General features: G+C 47.3%; 1 protein-coding gene across 1 annotated transcript; it reads left to right on the top strand.

Annotated features, from left to right (window-relative positions):
- The first annotated feature begins 1,031 nt into the window (after positions 1-1,031).
- On the top strand, positions 1,032-2,788 carry LOC133053755 (testis-specific Y-encoded protein 3-like). Its single transcript, XM_061138259.1, has 5 exons — positions 1,032-1,433; positions 2,042-2,119; positions 2,270-2,388; positions 2,484-2,628; positions 2,747-2,788. The coding sequence occupies exons 1-5, from the start codon at positions 1,032-1,034 to the stop codon at positions 2,786-2,788; spliced, it is 786 nt and encodes a 261-aa protein (XP_060994242.1).
- The last annotated feature ends 7,997 nt before the right edge of the window (positions 2,789-10,785 follow it).

The raw sequence follows: 10,785 nt of genomic DNA, 5'->3' as shown, positions 1-10,785 counted from the left end.
CAGAGAAGCTCTGTTCCTCTGGGAAGTGCATCCGCAGATGCACATCCTTAGCCACCCGACTGCCTGCTCTAAGCCAGGCCGGGGGACAGGCCAAGAGCTGAAAGCCCGCAGGTCAGGGGCTCCAGGGTGTCTGGCTTGGGCTGCGTTGTGGGGCCTGGACAGTGAGCTGAGGAAAGTGCTCTGCTTCTTCATCAGAGGATGGCTGCATTCCTGACATGGCTCAAGCCTAAGGCACAAGTTGAGAGATGCACTCTGCAGCGGGTGCACGTTGGTGAGGTCAGCATGAGATCCGCCCGCTTCCCCGTGCCTCCATGATCCCCTGCACCTCCCCCTGGCCCCCCAGCCCCACGCCCTGCCCAGGGCTTGTAGCTTGGATCCGAGGTGAGCCCCTCTGTCCCTGAGGTACCCAGGAACCCTGTCTCACCTGTGTGGATCCCTGAGTACACGGAGTCACCCGCTGCCCCAGAGGCAATGTCAAGCTTGAGGATGGCTGCAGCATCAGGTTCAGGTTCTTTGCCTTCACCTCCAACTGGCCTGGCTCTCCCAGTCGCTGGTCAGGCACTTCTGCACTGTTGGTCAGGCAAACGGCTTGCGTGGACCGGTGTACTCTGCGCAGGGCCGAGTTTGGCCACTGGGTCACCTGTGGCCAGAGTGTCCAGAATTCCAAGGGGCGTGTCCTGGTGTCTGGAGGTCAGGGTGTGGAGTTCAGCCCCTTCCGGCCACCATCCTATTCGTGCGTGGGGACGCACAGTTCTGCGCATGAGTGTCTCCCCTTCCCTGCTCATTGGCTGTGGGCAAGGAAGCTGTTGGTAGTGCCACATAGGCTGCAGTTGGTGGGCAGGCTGTGCAGGCTGCCTGCTGTGTTCTCGTGGCCAGCTTCTTCGCCTCTCCGGGCTAGGACCAGAACACCATGGAGAGTGAGATGGGGCCACGGGAAGGCAGCATCAGCCCGGGATCCTGGATCTTGTGAGCCCAGGTCTTCACGAGGAAGGGGCCCTGGGGCCTAGCAGCCTGGTGGGGTGACAGAGGTGATGCAGGCCCCAGGTGGTGTGCCAAGCGAGGAGGCCACCCTCTACTGGGTGGAGGCAGTGGAGGAAGGTGCTACCCTGGAGGAGGGAGAGATATCGGGAATCGGGCAGGAAGTCCAGCTGCTGGTGTTAGACGTCATGGAGGAGGTGGAGCTGGTGGTGTACGAGGAGCAGGAGCAGGTGTCCTCGGAGGAGCAGTGCCAGGAACATCCAAGGCCCGGAGCTCCGAGTGACCAGCCTGCACTGGAGGCGCTGGCGACCCTGCAGCTGGAGCTGGAGCCTGTGAATAAGAAAGCCCAAAGGGTGCACGCTCGCCTGAAACATAAGAACTGTCAGAGGCGGATGCTGAATCTAGAACACAGAAGTGCCATCACCCAGGGAATCCGTGGTTTCTGGATTAAAGTTGTATGCCTTGCTGTGGTGCTTGAGATTTTTTTTTTTTTTTAACCTGTGCTATTGCAGGAACAGTTTATAGATCTGAGAGTTCTGGTATAAAATTTATATTTTTGGATGATGGGTATTGGTGACCGTCCTGCATATCTGTTCCTGATATTAGGTGTGATGTCCTTGCTATTCTGGCTAGCACAAATTGGTACTTGGGCTTTTCTTGCAGAGGTCCCAGTCAGAATTGTCCTTAGCACCAGGGACTCTTCAGAGAAAAGGCTTATCTGGAATCCAGGTCTTCTTCCAAAAGCTGAGTGTATTTGGGGGGAGGTTGGCAGTGTATGTGCTCATACTGGTTGTAGCTAGCAGTGTGTGTTCTCCAGACGTAAGCTAACTTTCAGGGGGCTGAGATGGAGCTTAGGGCCTTCCTGTTAGGAAGAGAACCTCCTTCTGGTAGTGCATTCCTAGGCACAGCCTTGTCTGGCGTTCAGACAGTCTTCATCAACAGAAATGTGATGAGTTAATTAGGAGCAAGTTGAAGTCAGACAGAGCCATGTTACCCTTTAGGCTAGCTTTGTTCTTCTGGCACTTTTACCTCGAGCATCTAGAGGCTCCTTGACCTAAAGCAGTTTACGAACCACCCCCAAATGTCATGTCTGATGACAAAACAAGACCAAGACATGCTTCACTTCATGACCAACTTGAAAGTTAGGCAGGGGACACTGATCATTGAGGAGGGGAGGTGACTGGGAAGGGGAGAGGATGTGGTTTATCCCTGAAGACAGGAAAAGGCAGCTCTTCTGTAAAGAGGTTTCACACCCACCCCCCCCCCCACCTGCCACACTTTGTCCTGGCAGGTGGAGGAACTCCAGCATCCCACTCATCACTGCATGATCACATTGTCCTTTCAGAGGAATACGTATTTCCAAAAAGGAGTAATTGTTAAGAAGTATCTCATTAATGTCACTGGTAAGAGGCAGCTCCCTGGATTTTGGGGGGGTGGGGGCAGAAAAGTGGAGGTTGAATTGGAAAGTGATTTAGGTGTTTCTCCCATATTCCTTCTCCTGCAAGATACCAAGTATCCTGTTCCACTCCAATTCAGTGGCACCAGGGGTTTGAACGTAAGGCATACAGCCGCAGGAACCACAAGAGCAGCGTTAACTTCTTCAACTGGCTCTCTGACCACAGCTTCACAGGATCTGACCAAATTGCTGAGGTGGGGTCCCACGTGGGCACTGGGCCAGATTGGTCATTTATATTGGAGTTCTTGGCAGTGCACGGGAGGGCTCAGGGCCTAGCCGGCCCTGTGCTGACCTTGCTCATTGCCCTGGAAGGTCATCATAAAGGATCTGTGGCCCAATCCTTTGCAGTACTAGGTGAGGAGGAAGGCTCCAGCATGAGAGGTACTGGGAGAACGAGAGGTGAGGAGCCCAAGGGCTGAGCACTGGCATAGCTGTTATCCAGGAAATTGGGTCGTTCTTCCACTTGTGGAGAAAGTGAGACTCCGCGGAATCCAGAGTGACACCAGGGCCTGAGGGAATTGGCAAAAGATAGGAGTGGTAGATAACTCTAGTAAAAACCAGGTTCTAACTGGAGAAGCTGAGGTAGATGAAGTGGCCTGGTGAGGCCAAAGTCACTCCAATTGATATCTGGCTCGGCTGCACATCTCTGAACTGTCATTCCATGGCCAACAAGTCTACCCTCAGGCTTCTCTTAAATTGGGGCCCACCTGCTATTCTTTATGAAGTCCCCTTTCCACAAAGGTTTGTGAGTCTCTTTTCTGCAAGGCTGTGGCCCACTGACCATCCTTTGATTCCATTTTGATCATTACACTTGTTTTGTTGGTGTTGTTGCTTTTAATTTTCTTCTGTATCTTTTCACCTGCACCCTCATTCTGAGAATACTGACCACTGTGCAAGATTATGAAGAATAGTCTTTTATTTGTTTTAACTGGAGGATAATTACTTTACAGTACTGAGACAGGTTTTGCTGCACATTGGCCAACATGAATCGCCCATGGGTATACACGTGTCCCCCAAATGCTGAACGTGCCACCCACTGCCCTCCCCTGCCTGTCTTTCTGGGTTGTCCCTCAACATGACTTTGGTTGCTTTGCTTCACGCATCAAACTCGCACTGGTCATCTATTTTACATAAGGTAATGTAAATGTTTTAGAAGAATTTTCTCAAATTAACCCACCCTCAAGTTCTCCCACTGAGTTCAAAGTCTGTTCTTTATATGTCTGTGTCTTCATTTGCTGCTCTGCATGTTGGATGTGCAGTACCTCCTGCATGGTCCTCAACTCCATATATTTGTGTTAACATACAGTGTTTATTTTTCTCTTTCTGACTCATTTGACCCTGTATAATAGGATCCACGTTCATCCCATCTCATTAGAACTGACTTGGCCACATTCCTTTTTAGACCTGAGTAACATACAATTGTGTATCTGTATGCCAACTTCCTTATCCCTTCATCTGCCAATGGACATATAGGTTACTTCCATGTCCTAGCTATGGTAAGTAGTTGTACAGTGAAGACTGGGGTGCGTGATGTTTGGTATGTGCTTAGAGGAAATGTGAAAGTTCACAGACACTCTCTCCTGGGAACTGTCTTGCAAGTTTAAAGCTGTCTTTAGTGTTTGCAGAGAGGGTAGGTTTACATATGTGTGTCTCTAGTCTGTTTTGAAAGGAACCCCCTGATTTTGAGAAACAATGATGGAGTGTCCCCCTTGACCTAAAATAGGATACCTAATAAGCTGCTTCACATGCAGATCAGTGGCCAGCATAGTGCTCTTGGACTGGAAAGTAATGAAGGGTGGCCTGGATCAAGGGAAATGGATCGAGAGGGAGACACAAGTAAACCTGAAATAATTCCAAAGGATAAATATAGAGCATCAAATAATTGTATGTATATGGGTATAGTTTGGGCAGGTCCTTACACAGAGATTTTGCTGTCACTTTTTTTTTTCTCAGACCCTGCCTTGGGTTGTGGTGATCGGGGGCCAAAGAGAAATAAAATACCCCTAACTAGATACTTTCTAGTCAAAAGGACAGAGAGCCATTTAGTAAGGATGACTCACTGTGCTGGTCACTTTTCGAGCACATTCTTAACCTGATGAGAAAGGGGCTATGTGACTTTATCCCATCAGGGTTCCTCTTTTCCAGAACCCCTGTTTTTATTTTTTGACCTGAGAATTTTGCTTTATTGGGTGTTTGGATAAATACAAGTTTACTTCCTATTTGAGTGACCACCACTATGACTAATGTTAAATGGAAATCATTACATAGCTTGTTGTATATAAGCCCATGTGCTCTAGACTTTTTTTTTCATTTTTAACTCATTATTTTATCAAGTAGAGGAAATTTCAGAAGAGTTTTTTTTTTTTTTTTTTTTCAGTAGACACAGTAAGGTAAAATATTTTGAATATTTCCTGATGCTTTATAAAATCTATTCAAGCACTTTTTCCTGAAATTTAAGTTTTATATTTTGAAGTGGTATTTAAAACCACTGATATGACTAGTCTAATGAGTGATATTTGACTAGAATTCTTTAGCATATGTTGCAAAAATTCATATTTTTTATGAAAGTCAGTGGATTTTGTTAAATTACAATACAATTACCATGTCCCTGGGAAGACAAATTATAAGAGGGAATATCAAATTATAAGAGGGAAGGTTTGAAATGCAATTGTTGTTACTAAGGAGAATCATATGCCCCAAGAACCCATGCTTTTTGCCTCATGCTCCTTCCTCTCTACTGTCAAGGTTCTCATCTTGCTACATAATTTTGTTTTGTTTTTTAATTTAATTTTTATCAACCTCCTTTCCACTTTTTTTTTTTAAGCCTCTGTGGAAGGACAGCATCAGACCACTTCCCATCCAGTGATCTGAGCACTGAAGTCTCCAGCAGGGAGTCGCTGGGCAGCAGAGAACATCTGTGTGCCTTTAGACCAGTCTGTGACCTTGGTTGAGTGCCAATGAACTTGGGTGCTGGAGCATTCATTCACCCTAACATTCCTCCTTTTCAAAAGTGACTTGTTCTCCTTTTTCAAACTTGTCTGGATCACTGGAGAAGGAGAGATCAGGCATGACCTCCTGGGCACTCATGGAAGATGGTACCACACATGTGTAGGACTTCCTGGACCAGCATCTACTACATCTGACCCACTGGGGAAGTTCCCCTTGGTATTGCAGGAATGGCACAGAGAAGAGTCTTGCTACACAGAGCAGGGGTCGGCTGGTTAAAGTGAGAGCCTCTGGCAGAGGCAGGTATCAGCTCTGGGATCAGTAGCCACCAGTAACCCTTCCCTGGGTAGTGCAGAAAGGCCAGAGGATTTACTTTTGAAAAACACTGACTTGAAACTCAGAGGACTGAGTTTCCTGGGAGATGGCTGGATGTTCTGCCAAGAGATCAAGGGCATGACAGGGCAGGGTGTCCATGAATCCTGCTCCCACACTTACCAGCTGTGTCATGTTGGGCAGGTTACTTAACCTCTCGGTACCTCCCGCTCTCCAGTGTAAAATGAGGATGATGCAAGCCACTTTTTCTTAATTGCTGTGTGGGTGCAATGATATAAGCTGCATGAACCATCCGGAACAGGGAATTGCACAAGATAAGAGCCGTGACACTGATGGTTTTTACTGTTTTGTTTTGCTTTTTTGGCTTTTTGGGTTTTTTCTTCTTGTAATTAATTATTTTTTGGCTACCTGTGTGGCATGTGGGATCTTAGTTCCCTGACCAGGGATCAAACCCATGCTCCCTGCCTTGGAATCACAGAGTCTTAACAACTGGTCCACCAGGTCAGTCTCAGTTTTTACTATTAACTGAGGGAAAACATATGTGTGTGTATATATATATATATACACATATATATATGATATATATATATGGGACATTTGATGCCTAGCTCACAGTAGGTCATTAACCGATGACCTAAATGAACACATGGGGAATTTGACTTCTGGAGCAAAAAACACCCTTGGATTGTGGATTCTTAAGGTGAGGTACCAGTAGCTCAGCTCAGGTCAGGATATAGAGGGGCATTGCTTTCGATTCAAGCTAGCCACTACAGCAGAAAAGATTAAAAATGGAACACTGGTCACTCATAGATCTGAAACGGAGAGTGGTTCCCAGGGATGACTTCATGGAAAGGACACAATTAGCTTGATCTGGGGTTTATTTACTCCATAAATTTAGCAGTCCTGGTGGGCACTGGAGCCTGGTCCTGGCCAGGCCTGACTGCAGAGTATTTTCTGAACAGCTAATTAAGACAAAGCAGGTGATGCCCACTGATCACCTCTAATTGTGCTGGGCTTTAAAAAGACTTGCAGGGCTCAGTAACAGAAACTTTGATTTCTTTCTTTCTTTTTTTTTTTTTTTTGGAGTAAGTTGGAAGCCAATGCTAAATGAGGTTACCACAAATGGCCCACAAGCAAAACATTGTTTTGGTCTCCCAATCCTTTTGCTGGGCCTAGAGGTGCTCAACTGTGATCATTTTGATAAGCACAGATTAATGAGGGTTCTGTTTTTACAATGGACAGGCTTGGAACATTCCTCAGCCATACTCTTCAGAAAGCTGTCTCATTTTGAGCAGTTGGGGACCTTATTTCTGAAATTCATGTCCTAGGAGTTTTGAGTGTTTTCGCTAGAAAACAACGTACTGTTTATTCATTCAGGAGATATTTTTGAGTATTGACTGAGCTGATCTAATATCAAATTTTATGTGTGCGTATACACACACACACACACACACACATATATGTTAATGAGTGCAGTCAATTCTTGGGAAGATGTCTACTAGCCTCTTGAGGGTGGTGATTCTGGGAGGCAAGATTAGAAGTGGTGTATGACAGTCTTTATGCATGCAGCATTTTATTATGCTTTATATAATATTTTCATGCTCTATCTGTTTTTTTGTTGTGCATCTGCAGCTTGTGGGATCTTAGCTCCCTGATCGGGGACTGAACCCATGCACTCATGCATTCATGACTTTATTAAGCAGGGCTAAAACAGGCCCACAAAGAGATAAGAAGAAGCCAAGTTACAGGGAGTTTGTGGAAAGCTCATCCTCAGTGATTTGAGGTGATGTGGAAGAAGCTGCAGGGTCGGGGGCATGATTGTGATTTTTGAGTTCAGAGAAACACAAGTCCCTGTTATCGTGGAGGCAAGCACACCCTGCCCTGATAGCCAGCTTCCTCTCTGCATCCCAGTGACAGGAGAGCTTCATTCTCAATCAGAAGGGACATTTTTGACTCCCCAAATTCCTACCTTAAATCTTGCCCATTGTCATGAGATGAGACATCATCCAGGTGGATCTGGTCACAGTCCTATGGAGAATTTGGCAAGAAGAGAAAAAGGGAGATACGTGACTGTTGAAGCCAATGCAGACTTTGAGAGGTGATTTCATAAGCTGGAGGGTGAAAGAGCACTGGCCTAGGAGTGAGGAGTCCTGAATTCTAGTCTGGAGTTTGCCACTAAAAGTTGGATGCTCTTTGGTAAGTCTCATTCTCTTCTGCCTTTGGTTTCCTTATGAAGGAGCTGGTTGGCTCTAAGGTGGTGATAACTGTATAATTTATCATGCACACCCTGACAGTTTTTCTGTGTAAAGGGGGCTGTTGTTAGTAATACAGTGGGGGAGACAGGCAGAAAATAGGATCAATCCAATCTCCCTCTGCCCCCAGGTACACTAGGATGTGTGGTCACCATGATCATACAGCGAAAGCCTTTGCTTTGTTCAAGGTGTTTCCTCTGTCTGGAGGGCTCTCTGCTTTCATCTCCTTAGTAAACCTTGTATTCTTCAAGCATTAGCTTCCAGAGGTGCCCCCTGCCCAAGTTTCCCACCATCTGTGCCCATCATTTATTGAGCACTTATTATTTGCCAAGCATATAGTTTGGTCTTCCCTGGTGGCTTAGAGGGTAAAGTGTCTGTCTGCCTGCAATGTGGGAAACCTGGGTTCAATCCCTGGGTTGGGAAGATCTTCTGGAGAAGGAAATGGCGAACCACTCCAGTACTCTTGTCTGGAAAATTCCACAAATGGAGGAGCCTGGTGGGCTGCAGTCCTTGGGATCACAAAGAGTCACACACGACTGAGCATCTTCACTTCTACTATGTGCCAGGCTACCGTTTCAAGTGCTGGCCATTCAGTGGATTCTAATAACATGCTGCCTGCTACCACCCATCCCTCTCTCAGTTCTCTTTGCAGAAATACCTTAACACACGGTCATTAAGACAGAGAGGAGGGGATGGCATCAGTGGGCACGTGACCCAGGTTCAGTCAATCAGAGAGACTCAGGGTCCTCTGGCCACAGTGATTACTTCCAAGGTGAGGTTGTAGTCTCAGAAGGACCAATGAGGACCAGCCCTGGGACTTTTGACAAAGAGGAGCTCTTCTTTCCCTGGGGCTGCTGGATGGTGGGGTTAAGCCTGGGGCTGTTAGAGGAAAGCAGGTCTGAGAGCTGGAGAGAGGGATGAGGTCAGATCACGTGACTCACTCTATCCGCCCACAACTGAGGGTAGGCCACCCTGAGCACTATAGTAGGTTGAAACACAGCTCCTCAAAGATATCTCACGTCCTAATCCCAGGAACCTTCCAGGGCAAAAGGAACGCTGTAGATGTGACTGAGTTAAAGATCTCATGATGGGTAGAGTATGCTAGTTGGACCCTGAATGTACCTATATGGGTCTTTGCGAGTAAGAGGCAGAGGGGTGTTATTTGATGACAGAGAAGGGTACTGGAGTGACATGCATTGAAGGTGGAGAAAGAGGCCAGAAGCCAAGAAATACAGGCATATTCCTGGAGCCAAAAAAGGCAAAGAAACAGATGCTCCCCTCAAAGCCTCCAGAAGAAACCAGCTCTGCTGACATCTTCAGCCCAGTGAAACTGATTTTGGAAACTTGACCTTCAGAACTGTGTGTTTTAAGCCACTAAATGTGTGGTAATTTGTACAACAGTCACAGGAAAGGAAGACACAGACTTTTCTGTTTAAGGGAGTGGAGATAGGTTTCCTGCAGTTGGCAACCAAAAGGCAAGAGTGATGCAGTGCCCCCAAGGAAACCACATGCAAATCCCGCCAACCCTGTGAAGAGCTCCACTTCCGTCATAAAGTGCATTCAGGTGAAGGATCCATAAGGCAAAAATCATAAGTGTGTGTGCTTGCTATCATGGTATGGATTAGGGCTCAGGCTCCGGAGTCTGATTGTCTGGGTTTGAATCCTGGATCCAACCACTTCCCTAGATGTGTGACCTTGAGCAAATGATACAGCCACCATGAACCTCAGTGGTCAGACTGGCAAGTGGAGATAACAACAGAACCTGCTTACACAGTTGATGAGAGAAGAAACACCTGGCACACAGTAGGTGCTGCATAAATGTTAGCTCTGATTATTGTGTTAAGATTTGTAAACATCCAAGTTTTGGCTTTTGCAAGACAATTTCAGGAGGTGGAGACCTCCTAGTAAAGACTTGTAGGGAGAGGAGACATACGGAACTCTGAGATGGACCTCTGGGTGCAGGGTTGGGGGGAAACTGGTTGTAACATCGCTGGACTCCTGAAAGGAGGAGACACCCTGGGAGAAAGAACATGGTGCTATCAACGAGTAAGATATGACTGAGCAACTGAACTGACTGACTGATCAACATTTTGAGCAGAGTTCTTTTTACACAAGGAAGAGGCTGGAATTTATCTTTGAGGACAGGAGCTTTGCTGGGGGATAATGGGACCACCTTCCCATCACTTGTTGAAGATATACAGAGTCAGGGAGTAGGGTGGGCACAGTCACCCTGATACAGGAAGCCTGGGCTGGCTTTGTGGGTTTCGAGGTCAGAACCTAGAAGAAGGGGTGGTGTGGTGCTGATCCCTCCCTGGTCTCCTCAAGGGGCTGTGGACTTGAAGGGGGCTTGCTGGAGCCTTTGGTTTGGAAGGAGGTTTGTGCCCAGAGGCCCTGGACTGCTTGGCCCCCAGTTCTGTGGCAGTGACAAAGTAGGACTTGGGGTCCTGCGGTGTGGGACCTGGCATGTCCGTGGCCCCTGGGGCTGGGTGGTATGTGCTCTGACACGTCTGAATGGCAACAACAGCAGGAAGCTTCACCCAGGGGCTTCCTTGGGGTCAGCCCTAGGCAGAGGGTAGCCAGACCAGAGGGCAAAGGACACGATGGTGATCAGTGGTGACCCCAACTGAGAGACTCTTTGGGTAGTGGTGGAAAGAAAAAAGAAACTTGGGAGGGCACTGGATGACCACTCTGAGCCAGCAGACCTCTGGTTTATGCCTAAACCATTTCTACTTATGATTGCATTTCTCCTTTCCTTCCTTGCACCCAGGATTCTTATCTCTTAGTGGTAAAATTGATCCCCATCCCTGAGATGGCATGTCC

Source organism: Dama dama, unplaced genomic scaffold (assembly GCF_033118175.1).
Source record: "Dama dama isolate Ldn47 unplaced genomic scaffold, ASM3311817v1 ptg000209l, whole genome shotgun sequence".
NCBI lineage: Eukaryota > Metazoa > Chordata > Mammalia > Artiodactyla > Cervidae > Dama > Dama dama.
This window is presented reverse-complemented; position numbering and strand designations above follow the sequence as displayed.

Coding starts and splice junctions, on each gene's coding strand:
- LOC133053755 (XM_061138259.1), top strand. CDS start 1,032: ATGCAGGCCCCAGGTGGTGTGCCAAGCGAGGAGGCCACCCTCTACTGG. Junction 1,434..2,041: donor GTGGTTTCTGGATTAAAGTT/GTATGCCTTGCT, acceptor GACCTAAAGCAG/TTTACGAACCACCCCCAAAT. Junction 2,120..2,269: donor ACTTCATGACCAACTTGAAA/GTTAGGCAGGGG, acceptor TTGTCCTGGCAG/GTGGAGGAACTCCAGCATCC.